Genomic DNA, 26,329 nt, shown 5'->3' with positions numbered 1-26,329 from the left:
CAGCAAAAGCAAATTAAAATAAATAAAATAAAGCGATAAAGAATCAGAGAGACTGAATTCGAAAGCTACTATTCCAGTACTTCATTTTCATCAAACTCTTGGTTTTAGTTTTATTTATCAATTTAATTAAAGAAAGGAGAAGAAAACAACAGTGAGCGGTTATGACTCAGGCATCGGCGCCACCTCCAGGGCTGCCTGGAATCGGAAGAGGCGGAGTTAAAGTGCGGTGCGCAGGTTGCGATACGGTAACGACGGTGAAACGAGGACGGGTTGAGTTTGAGTGTAAAACTTGTGGCATGCCTCAAATGTTGCCGCCAAAATTAATAACGGAGATGGAATATTCCGAACAACAATCTCAAGTGCCGGCTCACGGAATCGATCCATCTAAGATGCAAATTCCCTGTGTTCATTGCCGGGCTTTGCTGAATGTTCCTCATGGATTATCTAGGTTTTCTTGTCCTCAGTGTTTCCAGGATCTCTCTCTGTCTTCGTGCCTGGGCAAATACCCCGTGTTTCTTCCTCCGCCAACATTATCAGCAACCGCCGCCATGCCAGCGCCTCTTAATATTCTTCTTCCTCCTCCTCCTCCGGCTCCGGCTCCTCTTCCTCTTACTCCTCCGCCTCATCTAACTCTTCCTCCTCCGGCTCCTCATCCTAGTCTTCCTCCTCCGGCTCCTCATCTTACTCTTCCTCCTCCTCCTCCTCCTCCTCCTCCGCCCCTTGAGGAAGTCAACGAGGTTTTTTTTCTTTTCATTATTGTTTTATGTCAATTATAGTCTTGTTTATTTTCCATTAATGTAGCTGCAGTAGTAGTGTTGTTCTTGTATATAGCCATTAGCGGTGTAAAATTATTTACAATCATGGAGAATTTTACTAAAACTGTTTGAGTATTGATTGATTAATAGATATTATACCAGATAGGTTAATACATTTATTTATGTGGCATACCATAGTGTTCTTCATGCCTGTGTTTTTGTATCTAAATCTATATAATAGTAGTAAGCATGATCAAGCAACTTAAAAGAGGAAACTAATAAAATGGACCGGGTTAACTACTTAGCTTAGAGAGATAAAGAATCGCTGTTTGGATTTCTTATATTTGTTGTAGTTGCGAGTGACTAAGTTGTTGTTATGCGTCGACTTGATTCTTATAGTCAATTGATTATAATGGTATGTTTGCTTTAATCAGAAAAAGAATAAGAATGGAGTTGACCAACTTACAGCTCTGTGAGTAATGGTTTTAGAAAGAAAAGAGGAGAATTTTCAAACATTTACTGTATCAAGCATTAGTAGATGTTGAGGTAGGTGATGAAGAAGTACTGTATCAAGCTCTGATGCCTTGCTTTTGTCTAAAATTTGGGTTCCGTACGCTGTTGTTGCATAAATATATACCAAACCCCTTTTTATTGCGTATGAATGTGTCACTGAGTGAATGCTTGCGTGGGGTCTCATAAATATTCATGCTTCAATACTTTGAACAGTTTCCAGGGAGAGACCAGAATTTTATTTAGACACGTGCTTTACTAGAGATTTGAGATACTAACATTGGTGTGGAGTAGAAACCTACCAGAGCATGTTAGCTTGCATAATTTATAAACTCTTACAAAATTCTGGTTATTTTATTACTAGAATAGTCTAATTAATTAATGCTCATGATAGTAATATATATGCTATAGAGATACAGATTTGTGGCTCCATTTTCCATATTTTCTGAAATTCAATCTTAAGGTTAGGATATATTTGTTATACATGTAATATACTTTTATCGTTTGATCTGCAATGTAATGATAAGATGCAGTGGAGGAGAATGTTATGTTTTTTTTTTTGGAATGTGCCTACTGTTTTAAATCAGGCTTTAAGCATGTTTTGATATCACTACTCATTAACATGTCATGTAACCTCTTTTGATGAAATTCCTTAGGTAGCTATTGAAGTGGAACAGGAAGAAGATGAAGGTGGCACCGTGGGAGAAACATTTACTGATTATGTGAGTGCTTTATCTAAAGTAGCTTCACTTTTACTTAAAGGATGGCTCTGTTTTTTTTTTTTTTTTTCAAATATCTATTAAGTTTTACGTCTTGAACATGTTTTATTTATTTTTATAGCTTTTGGAATTGAACTTGATTTTAGGCTTACATGTTTTATGCTCTTTTTTCATGCAGCGACCTCCCAAGCTATCTATCGGACCTCCTCATCCTGATCCTATTGTGGAAACATCATCTTTATCTGCAGTGCAGCCGCCTGAGCCCACTTATGATTTGAAAATCAAGGAAGATTTGGAGAAGACAATGGCTCTGTCATGCTTGCAGATTGAGACTTTGGTCTATGCTTGCCAGGTTGTTTTCCTTTGTAGAACTTATGATCTATAAGCACACAAACTTCGAAAAAGTTGCATTTTCAAAATGTTCCCGAAACTAAAATTCTCAAAAACTAATAGGAAATGTTGTGGGTCGTCTCGGAAAATAACAAAAATTAGACACCATTTACTATTAACAAAACCTAAAAACTACCTAATACTACCTAATACCTACAAATAAAAAATATTTAATCAATTATCCACAATTATATTATTCACATTGCCAAGAATAAATTTCATCTTTCTTATTTTTTGTTGGATTATATTATATTTTTATAACATTTGTTAAATTTTAAAATTTTAATGTAAATTTTAAAATGTTAATTTAAATTATGATAATAAAATTTGTAGATAAGACCAAAGAAATTTCATAAGAGACCATTTAAGCGGCAGATCGGAATAAGGATAAGAAAAGAGGCACAAAACTTAATTTAAGGACGCTATTATTTGATATGAACTTAGATTTTTAGTATATTTAAAGGGAAAATCACAAAACTATTCAAAAAATCTCATAAGTTTTAAAAATACATTTTAAATTCAAAACTTTCATCTTTACCTAAAAAACACACATGTTTTCACTTTTAGCGCTTTTATTCTTGCATACAAAAGGTACGGTATCGGAACCATATAGTTGTTGGTACATCTCCGGCACATCTCTTATACAATGCGTAAAAAGTGAAACTATTTTGGTATAAAGTGAACAAAATTTAGATGTAAAAGTTTTTTCATCAAAAAAGCGTATTCTTGAAAATTCTATTGGTTTTAGACCATTTTTTTTTGTAAATTTTCCATATTTATTCATTATCTCATTAATTGTCATAAATGTAAATAAAATTCTATATTTTTTTTAATATAAATATATTCCTATATTCTTGTCATTTATAGGTTCCCCCACTTTGTGTGTCCTTTATTTTTGAAAAATACCGGTTCTCAGCGTTCTATCGTATCTGTTTTTTGTTCCCTTTTCGTGCAACGTAACTTATGATTTATGCTCTCAATTTCTCATTTCCTGACTTATAAGTTATTACTTGACAGAGGCATCTCCAACACCTTCCAAGTGGTGCTAGGGCTGGATTTTTTGTTGGAGATGGAGCTGGTGTGGGGAAAGGTCGAACAATTGCAGGGCTTATATTGGAAAATTGGGTCCATGAGAGGAGGAGAATATTGTAAGTTTTGGGTTCAAATTCTGCATTTGACGCTTATCTTGTTCCTTCTTTTTTTACTTTTATGGTTTGGTATTGCTATAATTTTCACCTGTATGTTATCAGTTTGCTCTGTTTTTGGGGAGGATCTCATGTTTCCACACTGTAAATTGTAATGTTCTTTGGCCATTCTCTACTGATCTTACAGGTGGATTTCTGTTGGTTCAGACTTGAAGTTTGACGCAAGAAGAGACTTGGATGATGTGGGTGCAACATATATTGAAGGTAAGCCAAAAATAATCTTTTATGTTTCCACAGATTGGATAATGATTAAAGAAGATAATGAAATTTGTTATTATTTGTTCAAGTATGGTTGGTTACGGGGTTGCTTTATTATGTAGTGAGGTACACTTGTTTGGCCAATACCTAAGAAGCATGAAAACTTTGACAATGCTGCGTTTCCCCTTTTTGAAATGTTTCAAAAACTCTTGGAAACTCGTACAAAATGTTTCCGTAAAAATTAAAGTTATGCACTCATTTTCAGTAAAAAAAACTTAAAATTATCCGCAAATAAAAAAATGGTCTAATCAATTACCCACAAATTTTATTGCTCACACTACCTCCAATGGATCTTATCTTTTTATTTTTATTTAATATTCTTACTAAATTTTTGTGATATGACATGCCTCATGTATATTTATTTTGACATGAAAATTATTTGATATATTATGAATTTCTATATTGTAAATTTTCATTGTTTGATATGCTTCTCTCAGTCACTTATTCCATTCATTTTTTAAAGTTGAAATATGATAAGTAGATACTTTCATAGTAATTTATTAATCTGAATTTAGCTGGAACTCCTGATATAAAACTTTATTAATGGGCTGATTGCATTGATTAAGCTTTCCAACATAGCAAAGACATAATTTGATAGATTTTCCATTGGTGATAATGCAACACAAACTCTTTAGTTCCTATCATAATAGATAAATTATAAGTTCTATTCTAAGTTTTTTTTTTTACTTTTTTTTTGAAGTTAATAGATGTTAGCACAATCATTAAAATATGCTTCGTGTATAAAAAATTTCAAAGTCTATATTTAATTTTCTTACTAAACTAGTTATTTCCTTATCTCTTAATTATATGCTCAATTTATGAATGATGAGTTTTGACTAGAAATAATTAATTTGTCATTGTTTGACACAAGTATAGCAAATATTAGCACAGCGAATATCTAATTTGATTGTTGTGAAATCAGAAATTTAGTTGTTTTTTAATGTTCACTTATCTATGCAGTGCATGCTTTGAATAAGCTTTCCTATGCCAAACTTGATGCAAAATCTGTCGGTGTCAGGGAGGGAGTTGTATTTTCAACTTATAGTAGCCTTATTGCATCTTCTGAAAAGGGCCGTTCTCGTTTACAGCAGCTTGTTCAGTGGTGTGGACCTGGATTCGATGGTCTTGTCATATTTGATGAGGTACATATCTTTTTGTCCTTTGGAGGTTTGTCAAACATGATTTGGTTTGAATGTTCAATTCTTCAAAAGGCTCTCTTGTTGGATGAGCAAGTGCTTGGCGTTTTCATCATATTCTACTTCTTATTGCTAAGGACCAATGGCTTCATTGTAGTGTCACAAAGCAAAAAATTTGGTACCTGAAGCCGGAAGTCAGCCAACACGAACAGGTCGAGCAGTTCTTGAAATTCAGGTTTGTCGTTGAATGTGAACTCTACATGCATGAACTTCAATCTCTGTAGTCACTTTTTTTTTATGACAAGCAGAAGGTTCAAACACAAAAAACACAGGTTTGAATATAAGATCCCCACTAATAGGCTGTGTCCTTGGAGACATCTATGTGGTTATTTGTTTTTGTTAAAGTGGGAAATCCCACATTGGTTGTGTGTGTGAGTGGACATGTGTTTATATATTGGTTGGGCACCTCCACTTAACACCAATTGGTTTTAAGATGGAATCTAACATGGTATCAGAGCCTTGTCCATTCACACAATTTGAGTTTGGCCCGGCCCACGTGAGATTTACGTGAGGGGGGACTTTGTTGCTTGGCCCGTACACGCTACGCGTGAGGGGGAGTGTTAAAGTGGGAAATCCCACATTGGTTGTGTGTGTGAGTGGACATGTGTTTATATATTGGTTGGGCACCTCCACTTAACACCAATTGGTTTTAAGATGGAATCTAACAGTTTTCATAGTTATGTCTGCATGTGCTTGATTTTTCTCCTCATCTCAACATGGATACTTTGAAGTAGAACCTTGATAAAATAATCTCGATGAAATAATAACCTCATTAAATAGTATTTTTAGCCAGATAGGCAGATACTACCTGGAACCAATGTGCTACATTTATAAGATTACAGAATTTAGAAAAATCATCCTAAAAGGCCCACTTAATGGACACATTCACAATTTCTTAGTTTATCAGTTTATATGTATGATATTATTACTATATGTTTAAGATGAGTACACTGTTGCTTTCACTTTGGATTGAAATTTACATTGAATGAAATATGATCGTTTAATTTTCATCAGTGAATTTTGAAAAAATCATATTGCATTCATATGTTGTTTGTAGAGTTACTAGTTCTATTTATATACAATAAAACAAAGCTAGACAAATATGACATAACAATTAGGTATTTTTCTATTTATACACTTTTAACACTCTAATATTTTAATTAGTAAATAGAAGTTAATGACTAGTATAAATAGACAAAGATCAGCTAAATTAAAAGTATATTATGTAAATTTGAACAAAAATGTAATATTATTATAAGGTATATAAAATTATTATACATGACGATTTTATAAACTTTTAATTGTTAATTTATTAATTGATTTATCCAAAAAAAATTTATTGATTAATTGATCTCGCTTTAGTAATAGGTTTTCTTGGTTCCAGGCATATTATTTTATAGAGACCTTATTGTAATATATTTTGCAATCTCATTTCAGCTAAAAGATACCTATCAGTATGTAAAACTTAAGTTACAGCAGACAAATTAGTTCAGGTATCATGCTTACTGATGATTGTGGAACAAGGTCGGGCTTGTAGGCGTTTATTTTGGAATCCAGGGGTTCAAGTTCAATTATGTGGGTGATAATGGCGCCCTAGCAGTAGTGATAAGTGGGCAAAGGTGTTCCTTGAATGTGATGCATCTTGCCGAGTCTTGGATGTGGTGCTAAACAAGAAAGGGTTCTCATATCAAGGACGGATGTGGGTAAGAAGCTAGTCTGGAAACCAAATATTTTAGACAATATAGGATCTTTAGAGGGTAGCAGGCTATTATGGAAAGAGAAATAGGAAAACGTAGAAAGTAAAAATAAGATAGGCACTTGGAATATTTGGATCTCTTACAGATAAGCTAATGGAGTTAGTGGACACCATGGGGAGGAGAAGAATTAAAATTGGTTAGGGCATCTCCAATAGTTTAAGCTAAAATAGTGTGAATTTCTCACCAAAACTCCACTGCTAGAGTGTTTCATTTCCAATTGTTGACTCTATTTTTTTACACCAACAGAATATTCTCAGCATATTCCTACCCAATAAATTATTTAAACATTTTACACTTACACCTGTAAATTATTCAATACTTACAAAACATATTTATATATTTATTTATAATAAACTATATTTTTGATTTTAATAATTTATTTTCTAAATATGTTCATATATTTTTAAATATATAAAATATATATATTTATTCATAAAAGGGTTAATGTCAAAAAAAATCACGAACTTTACACGTTTTCTCCTTTTAATCACGCAATTTAAACTTTCTCATTTTCATGCACGAACTACCACTTTTTCTCAAATTTCATGCACGGTGCTGAGGTGGCACTCATTCATTGGTGCAAAATGACCTCCACCTCAGCGAATTACACCAATGGAGCCTTGACACCTCAACACCGTGCATGAATTTGAGAAAAAGTGGTAGTTCGTGCATGAAAATGAGAAAATTCAAACTGTGTGATTAAAATGATTAAACGTGTAAAGTTGGTGAATTTTTATGACATTAACCCTTAATAAAATAAAATATAAATATTTATCAAATAATAAAATAACATTAATATATATTTTATTTATAAATTGTTGAATTAATAAATGTAAATCCATTTTATTAATGTTAAATATTTAGATTTCCGATAAAATTGAACATATTTATTTGGACTATATTGTAATAAAAAATAACCAATGTTTAATAGTGAAATTTATAATAAAGGTACACTATCTCCAATAGTACTCTATTCTATTTTATGTTTCACTATAATAGAGTGACTCGAAATATAGAGTAAAAGAATTATGTACACTATAATAGAGTTGGATATAGAGTACTATTGGAGAGAATTTGCACACCAAATTGACAAGTCGGTGTGCTATTGGAGATGGCCTTATGTTCAAGAGACCAAATGGATAGGAAAGAGAAGTAGAAAAATAGAAAATATAGGGTATATATACAAAAGGACATGAAATTAAGAATAAAGTTGTAATAGTTTGGATAGATATCTTGAGAAAGTTGTAGTGGCTGTAAAGAGTATAGGAGATAGAATCATTTTACTTAAGTTAGTCGTACGAGGAGAGACGATCAATGTGGTGAGTGCTTATGCCCCTTAAGTTCTCTTGGATGAAGAATGTAAACAGAAGTTTTGGGAGGACATGGATGACTTAATGCAAAGCATATCAAATGGGGAGAATCTGTTTATTGAATGAGACTTGAATGGACTTGTAGGAAGAGATAACCTTGGATATGGTGGGGATGCTCGGAGGTTTTGAATTCGGATGCAGAAATATGGAGGAGATGAGCATCCTTGCTTTTGCCTTGCCTTACAGCAGCAAACATAATTGAGTACAAATTTATGCAGGAAACATTGAGAATTTACACTTTGTTTTTGAAGGTGGAATTAGATGAGAAAATAATAGAGTAAAGATATGCAGGGAGGAAATGTGACTTCCCCCTCTTTGGAAGTGAAGGCAAAATAATGTGACCTGACTTTAATGTTGATTTGTCTCCTGGACGAATGATTGGACCTTTTATTAATTTAGAGAGAAAGATGAGCTTTATTCGCAAAATGCTCAATTTTTATTCTCTAACTCTCTTGTTTTTTTTTATTTGTCTTCTCAATCTTTAATTTTGACTTTTGATTGCACGCTCAAGTGCTGGTTTACTTGCAAAGGACAAAGTTGTAGCTGGACATAGAAAATTTATTTTCCTCTCATCGTAATTTATTATTCAAACAAAAGAAGACAACTGGTTTTCTATCACTTATTTAACTCCTAACCAAAAATAGGGTAAATTACAATTCTTTAGTGCAAGTAAATACCAGTTCTTTAATACTACTTCTTTTCAATGCACTTTGCCCCTCTATATTCTTTCCTGACTACATTTAGGGTTAAAAAGAGGCAAGATTTCTCTCCTTACTGTAATTTTTTTTAATCCTGTTATTCCTCTATATTTGGATTTTGTATGTTTAACTGATTATAAGAGATATATTAGTGGCTGTCCATGAAGGCCTTTATGGAAACACATTGTACTGCTATACACTAGCATTCTACAGTGCTATGAATGCTTTCATCGTCATCGTACAAATAATCATTTACAGTTCTTTTTGTTATCTTGTAATTGCATATAATAGTATGCTTAAAATTTAAATGTTCTGAAACAGTCTCTACTTCCTGAAGCACGTGTTATTTATTGCTCAGCAACTGGTGCATCCGAGCCTCGTAATATGGGTTATATGGTCAGGCTTGGTCTCTGGGGAGCTGGAACATCCTTTGATGAATTTCCGAAGTTTTTAGGTGTGATAACTTTTACACATCCTATTTATATTTTTTGGTCTTTCAACTTCATCATTTTCACCAAATTATTTTTATCTCTCATATTATTCATGCTGAATTATTTATTTTAATTTTATTATGTTTGTGTGAAAACTTAAAGCAACAAAGCAGCAAATGAATGGGCAAATTTACAAGACGATGATCTTAACATTTTCCAACCAAGAGATTTTGTTTTGATGGCTGTCAAAGTGCATGTTAGTAATTTTATCACTAGGTTTAAAGAACTATGATCTAAATATGACTGTTATTACTTGATCGATTTTTTTTGATGATGTGAGTCTGCTGTTCTTTTATAAGTAACTACTCCTTCGGCATCCTTAACAAAAGTTTGATGTCACTCTCTTGTTCTCCCTCTCATGCACAATACACACACATCCACATGTGATGAATGACGGCCAGTCATGCATTTTTTGCACAAGCAAGTACATTTTTTTTATTGTGCAATTGTTTTAAAAACTCCCATGTATTTTCTGTATATTTATACTTTTAGTTCTATCTTAGGCACTATCTTTATCAAAGCAGCAAAATTATTTATCTAGCAATTATAAAGAGTTTTGTAGCTAAAACTGTAAGTAAATCTGTCAGTTCATGATTCTGAACCTTTTGAGTCTATGTTAGTTGATAAATTTACCTAGTAACATCTGGGAATTGTTTTTGTGTAATGGAGAAACTGATCTGTTTATCATCAGGCTGAAAGGTTAATAATCCAGATAACTTGTAAGTTGCTGCTCTTATCAAATTTCAAGAGCTTTTATGTTCAAAATAATCTTTTGAATGATAATGTAACTCAAGTTCTTTAGATTGGAAGGCTCTACTGAGTTATGCTATTTTGATAAGATGGATGATTTAAGAGTAATGACTGATATGCAGAATATTGTGGTTAAGAGGGTATCCTAGTGCCTAAGCGGGTCAAAGAATGCCTTTTGCTTTGAGAGGGTGCACCACCATATTCAAAATTGTGCTGAGTGTGCCCCTAGTTGACAGAGTTCTGCCAGTTCCCAATAAGTTTCTGTTTTGAATTTTGTTTGGACCCGATTTCAATTTTTTTTCTTTATTTAAAATTCCTTTTTAGATGTTCTTTTTTTCCTAAAAGCAGAAAAACAAAAATTGAAAAAAAATTAAAATCAGAGTTTTATAAAGCTAGGAATCAAACAGTAATATCAAGCTAATATATCAGAGAAGATGTCTTCGCATGTGTAGCCACCTTTTGCTATTCATTGTGCACCTATCCCAAGCATCTAACTATGTTCCTCATTTTGATGTTGGTTTCCATACCGTAAGGCATGTCTCCAACATATTGGTTGTTGCAATATTAATTTTAGATGAAACTAAACAAATGCCTAAGAGTCCATCCACAAGTGGAGTAGTTAGCAGCATTTGATGTTTCAAATCTTTCTGTTTTTTTTTAAATTGTTTTTTTTTTATATTGGTCTCTTCTTTGTACTGGTCAATCTGTCCAATTGTCATTGTCTCCATGGTTGTTAAAGGCGTGCCTCCATAAAGTCTAAAAGTTCATGCACAAGTGGACTAGTTTGCAGCATTTGATGTTTCAAATCTTTCTGTTTTTAAAAACTTTTTTTCATTTTTATGCGTCTTTCCTCTGTACAATCTGTCAAATTTTCATAGTTTGATTTGTTTCCATCTCTTAAACCAATACCATTAATACCATTTCTTCTTATTATTTTAATTTTGGTTTTTTAGGCCTTTTATCTTTTCTCCTCACTATTATGTGCATCATCTTGTTTTCTAATTACTGTAATCTAATTCCTACTATAGGTCAAATCATTTTACTTTCTTTCTACAGCTTTCGTTTTGGGTATTTTTCTATAGTTTCTTGTATTCTTGTCTCCATTCTTTTCTGCATTAATGTTTTTTTACTTTTGGTCCCTTGTTTTGGCGCACACGCAGACAGAGACATTAGTAGAACGTCTCATGCTGAAGATGATGAAAGAACCATTTCCATCTGTCCTTTTGATTTTGACTACCCAGTCATACATACTAATAGAAAATCGCTCTCAATTCTGTCATCCCAGTAATATTTCCTTGTTGATAAGGTTCCTGATTGTGATGGTAGTTGAGAAAAACCACAGAATGTGGACAGGAGAGCTAGATGACCATCTACTTAGTTGGGGATATGTTCTGTCAGACTAGTTGTGTAGACAACAGGGATGTAGTCTTTGTAACCTCGAATGTACATATTTTCTTTTGGTTTTTATGTAAAAGTAGGTTTGCCAGTTTCTTTAGAGGAGCCAGATTACTTGTATTATCATTTAGTTTCAAAAACTAGATAACATTTTTGTTTCTTGGAAAATAATTGTGTGAAGACTAGAACTTACATCGCATAACAGCTTGGAATTGTTTTTCTAGGTTTCTAGTTACACAACTTCTGCCTTCAGACCCTCTGTAGGTAATTTTTAAAGCTCTTGTATGGGAGAAATTAAGCTGTATTAGTAATTTTAGAAATTGTGAATTCAAACTCATATATACACTTTGTCCTCCACTATTATCTACTGAACACTGAAGGACTTCCTTAACCCTGCACTGGTTGTATAAATTAGCCATATGTTGAACAGTATGGCTGGTTTTTGTAAGGATTATGAATATAACATGGTCAACATTTGTTTGACTTCAACGATTGCAAGTTTGCTGTTCACTCAAAATGTTTATACTGCTAATCTATCTCTATCTCTAAAGATTCATATTTTCTTATAATCTCTGACTTCTGCATTTCTTTCCTCCATGTGCATATATGTTCTTTAATCTTTTCTTGTTTTCTTTTCCATATACTGCATTCTGAATTTTTATATGGATCTTTTTCTCTCTTCATCCTATTTGCTTCTCCATTTTTTATGTTAATTTTCGAATACAATGCTCAGCAGTAATATAGTTAACCTATTTTGGGAAAAATTGCAGATGCTCTTGAAAAAGGTGGTGTAGGGGCACTGGAACTTGTTGCTATGGATATGAAAGCAAGGTTTTTCATTTAACTAATACTATGTATACTGTTTCATTATTATTTCTATTATTATTATTTGTTAATTTGTCCCATTTTTAGGGGAATGTATGTATGTCGTACCCTTAGCTACAAAGGGGCTGAGTTTGAAGTTGTTGAAGCGCCTTTAGATACTGAAATGGTGGTAAGAGACAGAATTTTTTCTCCTATTGTCATGCACATAAATTATGCTTAAAAATTGCTGTTACCTTGTCTTGCTTAATACCGGGAATATGCTGATACATTACTCATTCCTCAATAGCTGCCTTCATATTCTCTCTGTTCTACTGTTAGTTTATTTCTCCTTATTTTTTCCATATCAACCTTCATTATTTTGGATTGAGTTATTTGCCAGTTTCAGTATTGATAAGTTTTTGGTTAACTAGTCCTTTTGGCATTAGTAAGATGCTTCTTGAGGGTACATAGTCATTTTTCCTCAAGAACTTGTTTTGTGAGGATTAAAATCAAAATTTATTTGCTCATTTACATGAGCAATCAAGTTTTGGTGATCCGAGAAAAGGAAAAGCTTTAAATATTTGTATGTAGTCTTTTCTTCAGGTATTTTGTGTTTCCTCATGTTACTTTGTAAGTTTCTTAGGAGATGTACAAAAAGGCAGCACAGTTTTGGGGAGAGTTGCGTGTTGAATTGCTATCTGCAAGTGCTTTTCATGATAATGACAAAACTATTTCTAGTCAATTGTGGAGATTGTATTGGTCGAGCCATCAGGTAAAGGGTTACCTAGCTCCTAGCTGCTTGATGTTTGGCTGTTCCCTAATTGCTTTACACTTTCATTTAAGTAATTTCTTTCATATGTTTCAATATATCTTTTTCAGTTAATACAGAACATCCATTTGCTCTCTTTTACAGCGTTTCTTTAGACATTTGTGCATGTCAGCAAAGGTTCCTGCTGCTGTAAGATTAGCTAAGCAAGCATTGACTGAAGACAAATGCGTGGTTATTGGCCTCCAGAGTACTGGAGAGGCTCGAACAGAAGAAGCTGTGACTAAATATGTATGTGTTGTCTATGATGCATTATCTTCATTTTGTGTGTGGTTATATGGTGTCTATTATATGTGTCCTTTTAGTTTGTTTTATTTTACTTTTTTGTTTTTTGTTAAACAAAGATGAAACTTCATTGAGATAGTGATACATTCGTACATGGAGGATAAGGCATTCATCAAAAAAGAGTAATATAAAATAAATGCAACTCAATCCTACCGAAGTTAGCCAAAGAGATTCTTTAATTCTTTGAATGCAACCAACTTAAGTGGCTAAAATGACTTCTCTATGACATCATAGTTACAATGACAACTGATTATTCTTAGGCGTCTTTTCTGATAATTTGAAATAACATTTTCATGCATTTTGAGTAGCAATAGAGTAAAGCAAACATGCAATGGCTACTGATTAACCTTTGAAAACATTTCTGTTCTTAGTATTGACTTTTGAATGCGATATTAATTTGTAGGGTCTTGAGCTTGAGGATTTTATCTCTGGACCTCGAGAGCTTTTGCTGAAATTTGTGGAAGAAAATTATCCTGTGCCAGATAAGCCTGAATCTCTATCAGGTAATTTTGGGATTTATGCTCTTCTGTTATTTATATTTTTTGTACTTTAGTAAAGCTAGAGTTGGTTGTATAGGAGATGAAGGTGTCAAGGAACTTCAACGGAAGAGGCACTCAGCAACACCTGGTGTTTCATTTAATGGGAGAGTTAGGAAAGCTGCAAGATTGGAGCCTGCAAGTGACGTTGAAAGTGATGACGATTATGCAAGTGAGTTACTCCATACTAGATTTTAAATGAATCCAATCTGTTGAGTGCTGAAGTTGTATACTCAAATGACTTAAGCAATGGTCTCAGTTTAGGCTCTGTTTGTTTTAAGGAAAATAACTTCCCCATTCTCTGGTCTTGGTTCGCTTAGGGAAATTGATCAATGGAAACATTTTCCTGGTCAGAGGAAAATTTTGCCGTTTGAAGTCATTTTGTGGAATTGTCCATTTGGATTTATAGCAAGGAACTAATACAGAAACTAAACGGATCTGAACTAATTTCCATAATAATTCCTGAGAATAGCTTCAGCTTCCATAAGTAGAGAAAACTATTACAATGGTTATTGTTTTATGCATATCTGTCTCTTAACATTTATTTTCAAATTATGAATTTTGTGGTTTCAATGAGTTTGAATATTATAGCAGTCTTTTTAATTGAAAGAAAAGTATTTTTTCCAATTTGCTATGAACATATTAAAATGACAATATGATAAATTTATTATATTTAACAATCGAAAATACGTCATTATGATGGAAAACGAGTTTTTTCCGCTAAAAAATGCGGCCTAGTTAGTTGGACTAATTATATAGATACACATACATTTTAGCCTAGCACTTCAGTTTTAGAAAGGATATTTCCACTAGCTCGCCTCATATCATCTTTGTTCTTCTTGCTGTCTTCACATTATTGAGCTGATACGAATGTTACTTTTGGATTCATTCATTTATTTTATATTTGGTAGGTAAAGCCACGTAAAGTTCTCTTTCTTGAAGTTATCATTGCATGACTCGTTTTACATCTATATGAATCAAATCATTCTTATGCTGTCACATCTATAGTATTTCTACGCATACACTCTGCCATCTTTCTCTCAGCCATACTAGTATTCTAGAAATATCTCTTCATTGTCCAGCATGCACGGTTAAATTGTGGTCTTATTGGACTTCTATTTCTACTTATGTTAATGCTTATTCATGTAAAAGACACGGTGTCTATCAGTTGTATTCATAGTACATTCATCTTGTCAGCGATTTCATTCCCTGTCGTGTCTTCCCAACTTTTGTATGTGTGGTATTTTGATAATCATTTAAGTTTATCCCACTTCTTGCTCTTTCTAATATTGCTAGAACTTTAATATGTTGTTTCCTTATAGTTCTACGTAATATATATTGCTTGGACCCTGTATTGCTCTGTTGCTTTCTTTTGGCAAGTCAATCTCAGTTTGCATCAATCAGAGTTGTCATTAGCAATTGGTATGCCGCATGGAATATCTTGCTCATGTCTTGTTTGCTCATTCATGAGAACAGCTTAGTATTGGCTTCTGTTTCAATTCCACTGTGATAGTGACTTAATTTTTGTGAAGCTGATCAGTGATTGCAGTAATACCCTTCGGCATGTTGTGTATCTAAGAACAATGCACCATTACATGACTGTGCTCATTATATCTCATAAAACCCTTTAATTTCTCTTCTATAGATCTACAAATGCCACATAGAGGTCTTTGTTTAGGAAAACAAATTATTTTGATCTCTTACCATGCTAACTCTTTGAAAGAAAGTCAATATCTTTCAGACCCTCATATTAAAGCAGATTTTAAACATCAAACGGGAGCTAATTATGTTTTATGTGCTTAGCCCTTGATTCCTAATGTTATTTTAATGTGTTGAGATATTAATTTTTAGTATTGAAACTTTAAGCCAGTATTGGAATTTTATTTCATTTAAATAAGGGGATTCCTTTTGAGCATTTTCACTTGCAAACAAACAAGCCGTCTTTTATGTTGAAATTGACAGTAGTGACATGTGATTTAAAGTGACCAGCTTTAGCTCAAAGTTTGACTGCATGGTTGGTAGAGTTGTCATTTGCTCTTATATTTTATTTGAGCTATGAAAAAATATTCTTTAATTTGGTGTCCTTCTATTTAAATATTCATCTTTTTTGAAATATGGGTTCTCTTCTCTTCATATGCAAGTCTTATTTGTTAGTTATCATTTCTAAAACTTAATTTTGTAACTAGTTTTTAACCCCAGCTCTCAAAGCAAGTTTGCTCTAAGAGATTCTTGTGTTACATCTGACCTTATCATCCATAAATTTGTTCTAGCATTTGGATTTTATCTTTTTTGTTCATAAGGATACCGTGAGAGGTGGTGATCCTAGGTATTATTTTGTGCGTAATGAGAGCAAGAGCTATGCTGCTCCTCCAGTTCTTAGTGTATTTAGGGTGTCCAGGCCATGCAGAGGACATTCTAAAATTAGGCAAGAGCAGAGTTCATCAGGAATTCAATATCAGATGACCTGATGAAAATCAGACTTGATATGTGACGATTTGTTTTGCTATTTTAAACCATAATAATTGGATCCTTAAGATTCAAACTCAGAATCTGACAATAATTTCGGGCGATGAACCATATACCTGGTCCGAGTCATTGCTTGTGATTATATGTATAAGTGATGTATTTGCAGGATTCATGAGTCCAAATCCTGTTAATAGCGTTTTCCATTAATTTTTTAATGAAAGTTATTAATCAACTCCATTTTAGTAGGGTAAGGAGAAGCCTCACCATGCATGATATTTTCTTATTTCTCAACTCAACAATGGAAATTACAAAAAATTGTATTATTGTTATATTGAATTACATTCTGAGTGTTCATATAGAGTACATATGAAATGGCAGATTCCATAGTTAATATGATAATAGAGCTTATAAAATGGTACATCACTTGAAATTAGTTGGTAATAAGTTCAATAATTTTCAAGTTCTTTTTTCTTATGAACTTATTGTTTTATCAACATATGTTATCTGTTATTATTGATGTACTGTATCATGGTGAAAATGCAATTTAAATGGAGATATTTATAAGTAATTCAAGATGTTAAAAGAGAAGTCAATATCTGAAGAAGATATAGAAGTTATATAGAGATGTTAGGTATAAAGGTATAAATCACATTGATGTAACTATAGGATATTTCTCTAGTTATTACCTAAATTTCTGGATTAATATTCTCTACAGTACATGTAAAATGGGCTTAGGAAATCAAACTCAATTATTTTGTTGAAAATCATAATTCAAAAGCAGTTACAGAATATTAGTGTTTTCAAATGTAAAAATCTCATGATTGACATCATCAGTTCAAGGCACATGCGCGAGTATTATTTTCATTCTTCACTTTGGAGGTACCTTTTTAGGCCTCCTCTGTATATGTGGTTTTTTTCTTGTCTTATTTGGGTTGACCTTCCTTCTTTTAAATAGGACATAAAAGTTAATTTGTCTCACTTGCATATGAATCGTGATGCAAGGGAAAAAACAAGCAACTGGCATACAACTTTAATGTGTTTATATTATGCAGGCGACTTCTGCTAGTTAATATTTTTTTTATTTGCTTTCTTTGTGCTTATCTTTATCTTATTTCTAGGAAGGTGCGAAAACTACACTCATCAGCTCATACTGCTGTTATGTAGATTTTTTCCCTGTAACCTTACGGTGACTAGGATCAATTTCTTGCCTTATCATTGACTGCATAACTTAACTAGATGAACCTGTTGCCTTGCTTGAATTCAGCCATTTACTTTATGCCTATTAATGCAAAGAGGGGTTGGGGGGTTGGTATACCTTCATTAATAGTACACCTCTATACACGGTTCAAATTCTAAAGTACATTTTGTTTGGCCAATGTAGCTGACTCTGCAAATGAATCAACTGATTCTGATGATGAGTTCCAGATCTGTGCCATATGCAATGCAGAATCGGTAAAGTCTTAATTCTTTCTGAGTATTGTTTTATATTCAGTGGGTGAGAAATGTATCGAATCCGTTTAACCAACTGATATGAAGGCTATCAAAGTGCAGGATATGGGCACCTACTCTTAATTTGTTTTTTTTCCACATCGACCGAGCATTCATATATTTTAAGATGGTGCTTGTATGGTTCATTTGTTTGGTCACTTTACTTAACTATATTTTTTTTTTGGCTTAAGGGTTTTTCCTCTTTTCTTATTTTCTGATCTTTTCATCTTTTAACTCAGAGAACACAGTTGAAGATTATTAGGCTTGAATAATTTTATAAATCTTTCTATGTGAAAAATGTGAAAAGACTTTTAATGTGGTTAAGTAGGTATCAACACCCATTAAATTGTACGTTGTTCATAAATGGATAAATGGGTGATGTGCAACCAAGCCCATATTGACCCCAACTGATGCCCACTAGTAACCACTGTTATTTTTGGTGTAATCATTTTCCAGTGTATTATTTTTTGCTAAATTGTCAAATGCAGGAAATGAAGAAATTAATCAGATGTTCTTGCTGTGAGCAACTGGTCCATCCGGCATGTTTAGTCCCACCGATTACTGATTTAGTATCTGAGGACTGGTCGTGTGACTCATGTAAGATAAAAACTGATGAATATCTCCAAAAAAAGCTATTGTATGATGCTGAACTCCTGAAGAGGTAATAAGAGAAATACTACGTTCTCTGTGTCCTGCTATTTTGTTTTTGAAATAAATATTGGACCTTTCTATTGGAAAGGATCAATGAGTACAATAGACAAATAAATTTATCCATTTTTAAGAAATATATATAGATCATACTACAAAGACGAGTTTCTCTTTTAACCTTCATCAATTTTGTTGATGGAATAATTGTATATAGCTTAGTAGCTGTGATTGGCATATCGGCAAGAAATGTATCCCACTCGTTGACCATACAGAGCCACATATCGACTTTATTGTCATTCAACGAGTCATTAAACGAGTCCGACTTGTAGATCAAAATCCAACTCTTCTTAACTTTCATGAACGAAGACAAATCCACTATCATAAACAAAGACAAACAACTTCCATGAAGGAATACATAGAAAAAGCTCATAATATTTAATCCAAAAATTAATAACCAAACTAAATCTACTATTAAAAATTAAATGCATCTCTATCCTGCTATACTCTTAGTTTTCGTCTCCTTGGTACTACTTTGTTGGCATGTTAGGTACTAAACATTTATAAACTTGTTTCAGGTATGAAGCCTCTTTGCAGCGGAAGTCAAAAATATTGGAGATAATTCGGTCGTTGGATCTTCCAAATAATCCTTTGGATGACCTTATCGATCAGGTAGTACCGACATATTTTTATCTGATTTTTCTATGTCTTTAAGATGGGTAAATTGGGATAGTTTTGTGCCATTAGATACTAACCGCAGATAAGTCTAGTTAAAGCTTGAGCCATTTATGACCAGGTAATGGAGAGAGGTTCATACTGTAAACCTTAATCTGAGGAAAATGTATATCAAAGTCACTTGATATAAATATTTTTTTTCCTCCTTATATTTGATGGTCTATGCTGCAATATTCTTTTGGGTAAATAATTTGTTATGTAGCGAATGAAGTTGAGTAATAGAGCATGTAGCATGTTTTGGTACTTCTTTAACTATGGATTTAATACTCTTGTAGCTTGGAGGCCCTGATAAAGTTGCAGAAATGACTGGGAGGAGAGGCATGCTTGTAAGGGCTTCTAGTGGAAAAGGTGTAACTTATCAGGCACGGAACACGTGAGTCCTTGTCCCTCTTTGTTATCTGTTTTTTTAAGTTTGTTTCTCATATTTGACTATCCTTATTTTATATTTTGTTGCTTTAGAAAGGATGTCAGTATGGAAATGGTCAACATGCATGAGAAGCAGCTATTCATGGATGGTAAAAAGTTGGTTGCGATCATTTCTGAGGCTGGATCAGCTGGTGTCTCTTTGCAAGCTGACAGAAGAGCAATAAATCAGGTATACAATACATGTTAGTTTGGATTTAAAAATTAGAATATATAAATGAAGGCACTGTAACATAGAAACCAGGTTCCCAAACACATTGTTATTAATTTATTTATGTCTAACTGAAGCCAGCCTCAATTATAATCTAGTTTTTTTGTTTGACAATAATTATAACCTAGTTGGTTGGCTGCACGGATTGTTTTGCAATAAGTGGACTAAGAACATAAGTGACCAGGAAAAAGAAGAAATCATCCAGTTGTTACGTGTCTAACAACATTTTTCTAGAGGATTCCTTCCTTTTCAAAATGACAAAATATTTGGAATTTTTCTTGCTGACAACTCTAAAGTCAGATTCTTTCCTACTTTCATTTGGCAATTTTATCAACAGAGAAGAAGGGTTCATCTGACATTGGAACTTCCTTGGAGTGCTGATCGAGCAATTCAACAGTTTGGAAGAACGCATCGGTCAAATCAAGCTTCTGCACCAGAGTACAGGTAGGATATGTTATTGTTTCAACTCATGTTCATCTATTAGCATAAAGCAGTCAGAGTGGATAATCAGCTGATCCGTATAGTAAATTGGTTTTGATTTGTATGCACATCAATATTTTATTTTTCTTAATTTATTTGGTATGCCGATTACTGAACAATTAGACACATTTGCATGTGTTTATGGAATTTGATTTAGGAGGCAGTAAAGGTAATCAGTATACCATCATTGTATGAGGATGGTGGGTTGAAGTCTTTGAAAAGAAGCGTTATCAAATTTTACATTTGATTAAGCCTTTGTTTGGTAGCATAGGCATGCACTTTTGGAGGTTGGCGATGTTACTGTCTTGTGAAAATCGGTGAAATTTAGTTGATCTTTGCAATCTTTCATACTATTTTTTTTAATTGAAATCAGTTATAGGACTTTAGTCAAATCAAAACAGTTCAGTTTTAACTTGTAGATGCTGAGTTGCCATTACAGCTTTATTGATTTTGCCAACAAACCTTTTACTTTTAAATGTATTTTTCTGATGTTTGGGGTGTGTAGGTAAACTAACTGATAACCATTTTCTTGAACTCTAAAATATTTTAGGATGCTTCATTTTAAATAACTTTCATTAATGTATTAAGTACTCCAAAAGTCCAGAAAATAAGTTCTGCTAATTTTAGTGCTGCTATGAATAATGTAAAATAGTGTAATCTTCTTGTGATATGTATTAATGGAAAAATCTCTACCAAATGTATTAGCATCCAAAAGGGACTCACATTCTCTTTCCAGGCTATTGTTCACTAACCTTGGTGGAGAGCGTCGATTCGCATCTATAGTAGCCAAGAGATTGGAATCTCTTGGGGCTTTAACTCAGGGAGACCGCAGGTAATCTGAACTGTGTAAAATAGTACTACTAGCATTGAGCACAGATGTAATAATTGTCAGTTAACTATGACTTTGGGTTTGATTATGCATCTCTTCGAAATTTTATTGCTCTGCAGGGCTGGACCATCTTTGAGCGCTTATAACTATGATAGTGCTTATGGGAAAAAGGCTTTGATGGTGATGTATAGAGGAATAATGGAGCAGGTTCAATTACTTTTTTCTGTTTCATTTCTTAACAAGAGATATATACCAGGAAATATGGGAAATAACTAAATAGAGTTTTCAGGATGCCCTTCCAGTTGTACCTCCTGGGTGTTTGTCTGAAAAGCCAGAGACCATTCAGGATTTTATCGTCAAGGCAAAAGCTGCTCTTGTGGCTGTTGGAATAGTTAGGGACTCTGTCCTTGGTAATTTTCTTTTTCATTTCTGGAATAATTTCTTTCAACTCTTGATATGAATAAAATTGTCAAATTTAGCGACTAGGCAGTTAGCAAAGTACCAAATCTCTGAAACTGAAATTATATGGAGAGGAAATACATTCAAGTCTCCTGACGGTCATATGGATGAGTTTCTCTTATTTAGTTGGTCTGGCCCTGTTTTGGAGCAGTGCATCTCTCCCTTCTCTGTTTTCTAAGTAATTACTCAGGTGTTGTAATTATGAATAAGGAAAAGGAAAGTCATAAATCTTAGTACATTTTCGTGCTTTTCTGGTCAAATATTATTTATGCTTGTTGATTATATTCTTTTCTCTTTTGTTCTCATTATGTCTCTTGCATTATTGCCGTACTTATTTTTCATGCTGGTCATTAATTTGAAGTTCCTTTAAATATAGGTAACGGAAAGTTATCTGGCCGTATTATTGATTCAGACATGCATGATGTCGGTCGTTTTCTCAATCGACTCTTAGGACTACCACCTGAGATTCAAAATAGGTAGCTTGGTTGTTGATTAAAATTGATATGTTCACCAGAGTCATATGGAGCTGAGAAGTGCTATAATTTCGCCAATATACAGGCTGTTTGAATTGTTTGTCAGCATCTTAGATCTTCGTGTACAGAATGCACGTATTGAAGGAAATCTTGATTCTGGGATTGTTGATATGAAAGCTAACATCATTGGATTGCAAGGAACTCCAAAGGTAAACTATTGTGGTATTCTTGCTGGAACAATACCATCATCCACTTATTTTGACTTTGCATATCTTGCAGACAGTTCATGTGGATCAAATGTCTGGAGCATCAACAGTTCTTTTTACTTTCACTATTGATCGAGGAATAACATGGGAGGTATTCTTAATTTATTTGGTTATTTATAATGTTGCTTGTAAAGAAAAGAACTTAGACTATGCATCATAGTAGATAAGATTTTCTTCTGATAAATGACCATAAAAGTTTCTAGCTGTTTTATTATTGCTAGTCTGCAAGTAATATGCTCGAGGAGAAGCAAAAAGATGGGCTTGGCTCTTCCAGTGATGGATTCTATGAGTCAAAAAGGGAATGGTTGGGAAGACGTCACTTTATGTTAGCATTTGAAAGGTATTGCTGAATTTGACGAATCTGGATAGTCAGTGTCAGTCTGATATTTCTAAGTGAGTATTATGCTATTTTTGACTGTATCAAGATCCATTATACAATTTGATGGAATCAAGCGACCTATAGTGCCTATTGAAAATCAGATCTGCTATTTAAGTATGGATTGCAATAGCACACACACTCAGCAATCTGGACTTTTTTTAAGGTTATGGAAAATTATGTTCTTGTATGGATTGTGATATATTTATTTTTAATTTAAGCTGTTAGAGAACGGAACCCCAATTCTCTATGGCTGGAAATGTTCATACTGTTTCTTTTCTTTATTTTGTTTGGTTAAGATGCATACTCTAGAGGTGTTAAACATTTATTTTTAACCAATTCACCCCATGTCATCCTCGGTCACATCATCATACTTAGTGCTGTAGTAGATGTTGAATTGCTCTGTACATGGCCTAATTATTTCAATAGCTCACATTTCTTATCTTCAATTGCTGCATCTTCCTTGAAGTATATTTTCTCATTTTGCAGAAAATCCTTTAATGCCTTATTGTAACTACCATACATCATTCTTTTTTTGTTTCACCTTCAATTTTATTAAAGATTTGATGATTATTAGGAGATATGTTTACCTTTTCCTTATCAAATAGCTGTTTTTTTGCTGCACTGGGAATACAATCCTCTTTTTCCAATTATTTTGTGCTGTAGAACCACGGTACTATCATAAATAAACAACATAAAGTTTTCTTGCTTTTTAGGAATTTTTTTATCTTCACTTGGCTTTTCTTCATCAGCTACTAGAAAGATTTTTGTATTGGAGCTGTATTCCTTGTTTAAATAAAAAAAATTAGTCCATAAGTATCCATGTAGCTTATTATTCTCTTTGGCTTTCAATATCAGATTTCAGTACTTTGATCTTGTAGAACATTTTCATTATTCAAATTTGCAGTTTATTCCTTTTCATTTGTTCAAATTTGCAGTTTTTTCCTTTTCATTCTTCCTTTCCGTCCCTCTACTTTTCCTTTCACATTCTTTCTTTTTGCCACTATCGTTTGCTTGTGCGTCTCATAGAAACAGGAAGGGATGAAGTTTTTTTTGCTGTGTACCGTTTTCAGTCTCACCTGAGACATGAATTAAAAATTATTATACTCGCATGCTTCAAATGCTACGATACTATATGCTGGAAACTTGCAAAGTGAAATTTTCTGGTGAAGAAGATTTTCATGCTATGAGTAGTTGCTGTTGGGATCTGTAACATTATCTCCAAATTAGATTGAAATGAACTTTTTGTAGTATATGCTGCTTGACTTCAGTTTTTGTCAGACATTTGGTAACAATTTCTGCTGGAAGCACCATTTATCTGTTTTTTTGGGTTACTTGGTTACTTTGCATGATTGTTCACTTTTATTATTGTTTGCTTTTAATTCAGTTACATGCTTCAAGAAGTTAGATGCTTATTTCAGAATATTTATTTTTGTTCTCATTGAATTTTGATTCAGTCGTTCTTCTGGAATGTTTAAGATTGTTAGGCCTACTGTTGGGGAGTCAGTGAGGTATCGTGTACTATTTAGCTTAATCTAAAGTTTGTATTACATTTATTTTTGATCTTTTTGTTTTTGCTTTCATTGTACTGGGTCTGTTTTGTTAACTGATTCCTTTACATTCCTTTAGGGAAATGACTCTGAAAGAGTTAAAATTTAAATACAGAAAATTATCTTCTTTAGACAAAGCACAAAGTGGCTGGGAAGATGAATTTGAAGTTTCATCAAAACAGGTACGTTAGGCAGAACATGTAACTGTATGTCATCTTAGTTCAGGAGCTGTAAATGTTATGTATTATGTAACTGTTTGAGCTAGGAAGTTGCAAAACTGGACATGACTATCAAAGTTAAAATTGGTATATGTGAACCGAGTTTTTTTTTTTCTCAATCCTACATCCTTTTGTTTTCGAGACCTTAATTGATGTGGCTTGCTGTGCGTCTATATGTTTCAAAGGGTCTATGAAAATAATTGTTTAGAACTTATACAATCTGTACCACCCTCAAATGCTTGTTGGTTTTTTTTGTTGTCCTGCAAAGACTTTCTTTTTACCTTCATCCCCTGGTGGAAAATCTATTTTGACAACTGGAGAAGTATCTTGGAGAAACTCGGGTGAAATTTATTCCTGAGATTGATTTTATAATTGCTATCAAGATATTGATAAAGGAAACATAGTAATTTCCAACTGAAAGAGTCTTGATTAATTTACATGTCTTAATTCACTTTAGCTTCTAGCGTGTCCGAATGGGATTTTGGAGTATAGCTTCACAAATCCAATTTGGATAAATTGGATTCGTGTCTGGACTGGCTTGTTATTATTTAGTTAACCAAAGTTTACGTTGACTGTGAGAATGTAGTAATTTTTTTCTTTATCGTCTTTTAGTTATGCCTTATTGTTAATTCATGTGCAGTGCATGCATGGACCCAAGTGTAAGCTCGGGGACTTCTGTACCGTTGGCAGAAGAATACAGGAAGTGAATGTTTTGGGTGGCCTCATTCTTCCTGTTTGGGGTACTATTGAGAAGGCTTTATCTAAGCAGGTAGCGTATAATTGCTTAATATCTCCCAGGTTTCCTTGAGTGAACATGTTGAGATTTTGGAAATTAGAAGCCACCGCAGGCATACGGTTGAAATGAGCACTCCCTCTATCCAATTTCAAATGGGATTTTTTTATTTTTGTAATTGTTCCATTCTAAATGCCATATTTCTCTTTTATCTCTTATAATGTTTTGCTAATATATTACTACTACTATAAACAATTACAAGACAAATTATTAATAAGGACATAAAATAACTGGATATTATTTTATGTTATTTTAAAATGTGTTTAAAAACACAAGCTCTTCAGAAGTGAGGGAGTGAAAAAAGGATTAGACATGGTGGTTATCGGTTTATATTCTCGGTTATGGAAAAAAATAAAACCAACTACTTTTCTTTGATAGGTACGTCAAAGCCATAAAAGAATCCGTGTTGTGCGTTTAGAAACTACAACAGATAGCAAGCGCATAGTTGGTTTGCTCGTCCCAAATGCTGCAGTGGAAAGTGTGCTTCAAGGTCTAAATTTCTCCCAATCAACACACCAAACATGTTTATATTTATAGTATACAATCTCTGTTTATTTAGAAATTAAATGTAATTTAGGTGAAATCATGACTTTAAATATCGGGTGCAGGTCTAGCATGGGTTCAAGATATTGACGATTGATGTTGGCCAGATTTTTGGAAAAGCTGCATTTATATGGTAAGAAGCATGAGAGCACACTCGGAAAATCAAACAGAGATTAATCTCCTGCACCATCTCATGGAATTGTGTTTTCTCACTGTTTCTCACAGCTTCATTTTTTTATCTCCATTTTTCAGCATATAATTTTGTATATTTATATCACCCACGCCGATTGCAAGTAAAGAGAAACAGCTGATGGGTGATTGAACTATATTGTTTATAAATCAGCTTCAACTAGTTTGTACAAACAGGGTTTGACCCCATCAGTAAATTTACTGCTGAAATATAATTTATATTATTGTTATTAATATTTA

At 33.3% G+C, this 26,329-nt stretch overlaps 1 protein-coding gene across 2 annotated transcripts; it reads left to right on the top strand.

Moving 5' to 3' along the window:
• LOC126667025 (protein FORGETTER 1) lies at positions 1–26,329 on the top strand. 2 transcript variants are annotated; one of them, XM_050359969.2, is made up of 32 exons: positions 5–737; positions 1,922–1,987; positions 2,163–2,336; positions 3,392–3,522; positions 3,707–3,783; positions 4,798–4,979; positions 5,131–5,208; positions 9,180–9,312; positions 12,265–12,325; positions 12,407–12,488; positions 12,942–13,070; positions 13,212–13,355; positions 13,813–13,912; positions 13,986–14,117; positions 17,793–17,863; positions 18,388–18,560; positions 19,123–19,216; positions 19,555–19,652; positions 19,739–19,874; positions 20,251–20,357; positions 21,130–21,225; positions 21,342–21,429; positions 21,512–21,632; positions 22,058–22,157; positions 22,240–22,363; positions 22,434–22,511; positions 22,642–22,760; positions 24,254–24,307; positions 24,426–24,528; positions 25,205–25,333; positions 25,736–25,847; positions 25,966–26,329. In XM_050359969.2, exons 1-32 carry the CDS (start codon positions 162–164, stop codon positions 25,995–25,997), a joined length of 3,900 nt encoding a protein of 1,299 aa, XP_050215926.1. In that variant the 5' UTR covers positions 5–161; the 3' UTR covers positions 25,998–26,329. The 2 variants fall into 2 exon arrangements, with proteins under 2 accessions (XP_050215928.1, XP_050215926.1); XM_050359971.2 differs by lacking the exons at positions 24,254–24,307; positions 24,426–24,528; positions 25,205–25,333; positions 25,736–25,847; positions 25,966–26,329 and having other exon boundaries at positions 1–737; positions 22,624–22,733.

The sequence above is a fragment of the Mercurialis annua genome, linkage group LG2, assembly GCF_937616625.2.
Source record: "Mercurialis annua linkage group LG2, ddMerAnnu1.2, whole genome shotgun sequence".
Classification (NCBI taxonomy): Eukaryota; Viridiplantae; Streptophyta; class Magnoliopsida; order Malpighiales; family Euphorbiaceae; genus Mercurialis; species Mercurialis annua.
This window is presented reverse-complemented; position numbering and strand designations above follow the sequence as displayed.

What these genes read in the sequence shown, in the direction of transcription:
- LOC126667025 (XM_050359969.2), top strand. Translation starts at nt 162, where the DNA reads ATGACTCAGGCATCGGCGCCACCTCCAGGGCTGCCTGGAATCGGAAGA. An exon ending in ACAGAAGAGCAATAAATCAG is followed by an intron (nt 19,875 to 20,250) that starts GTATACAATACA and finishes TTTTATCAACAG; the next exon opens with AGAAGAAGGGTTCATCTGAC. An exon ending in TTGAAGTTTCATCAAAACAG is followed by an intron (nt 24,529 to 25,204) that starts GTACGTTAGGCA and finishes ATTCATGTGCAG; the next exon opens with TGCATGCATGGACCCAAGTG.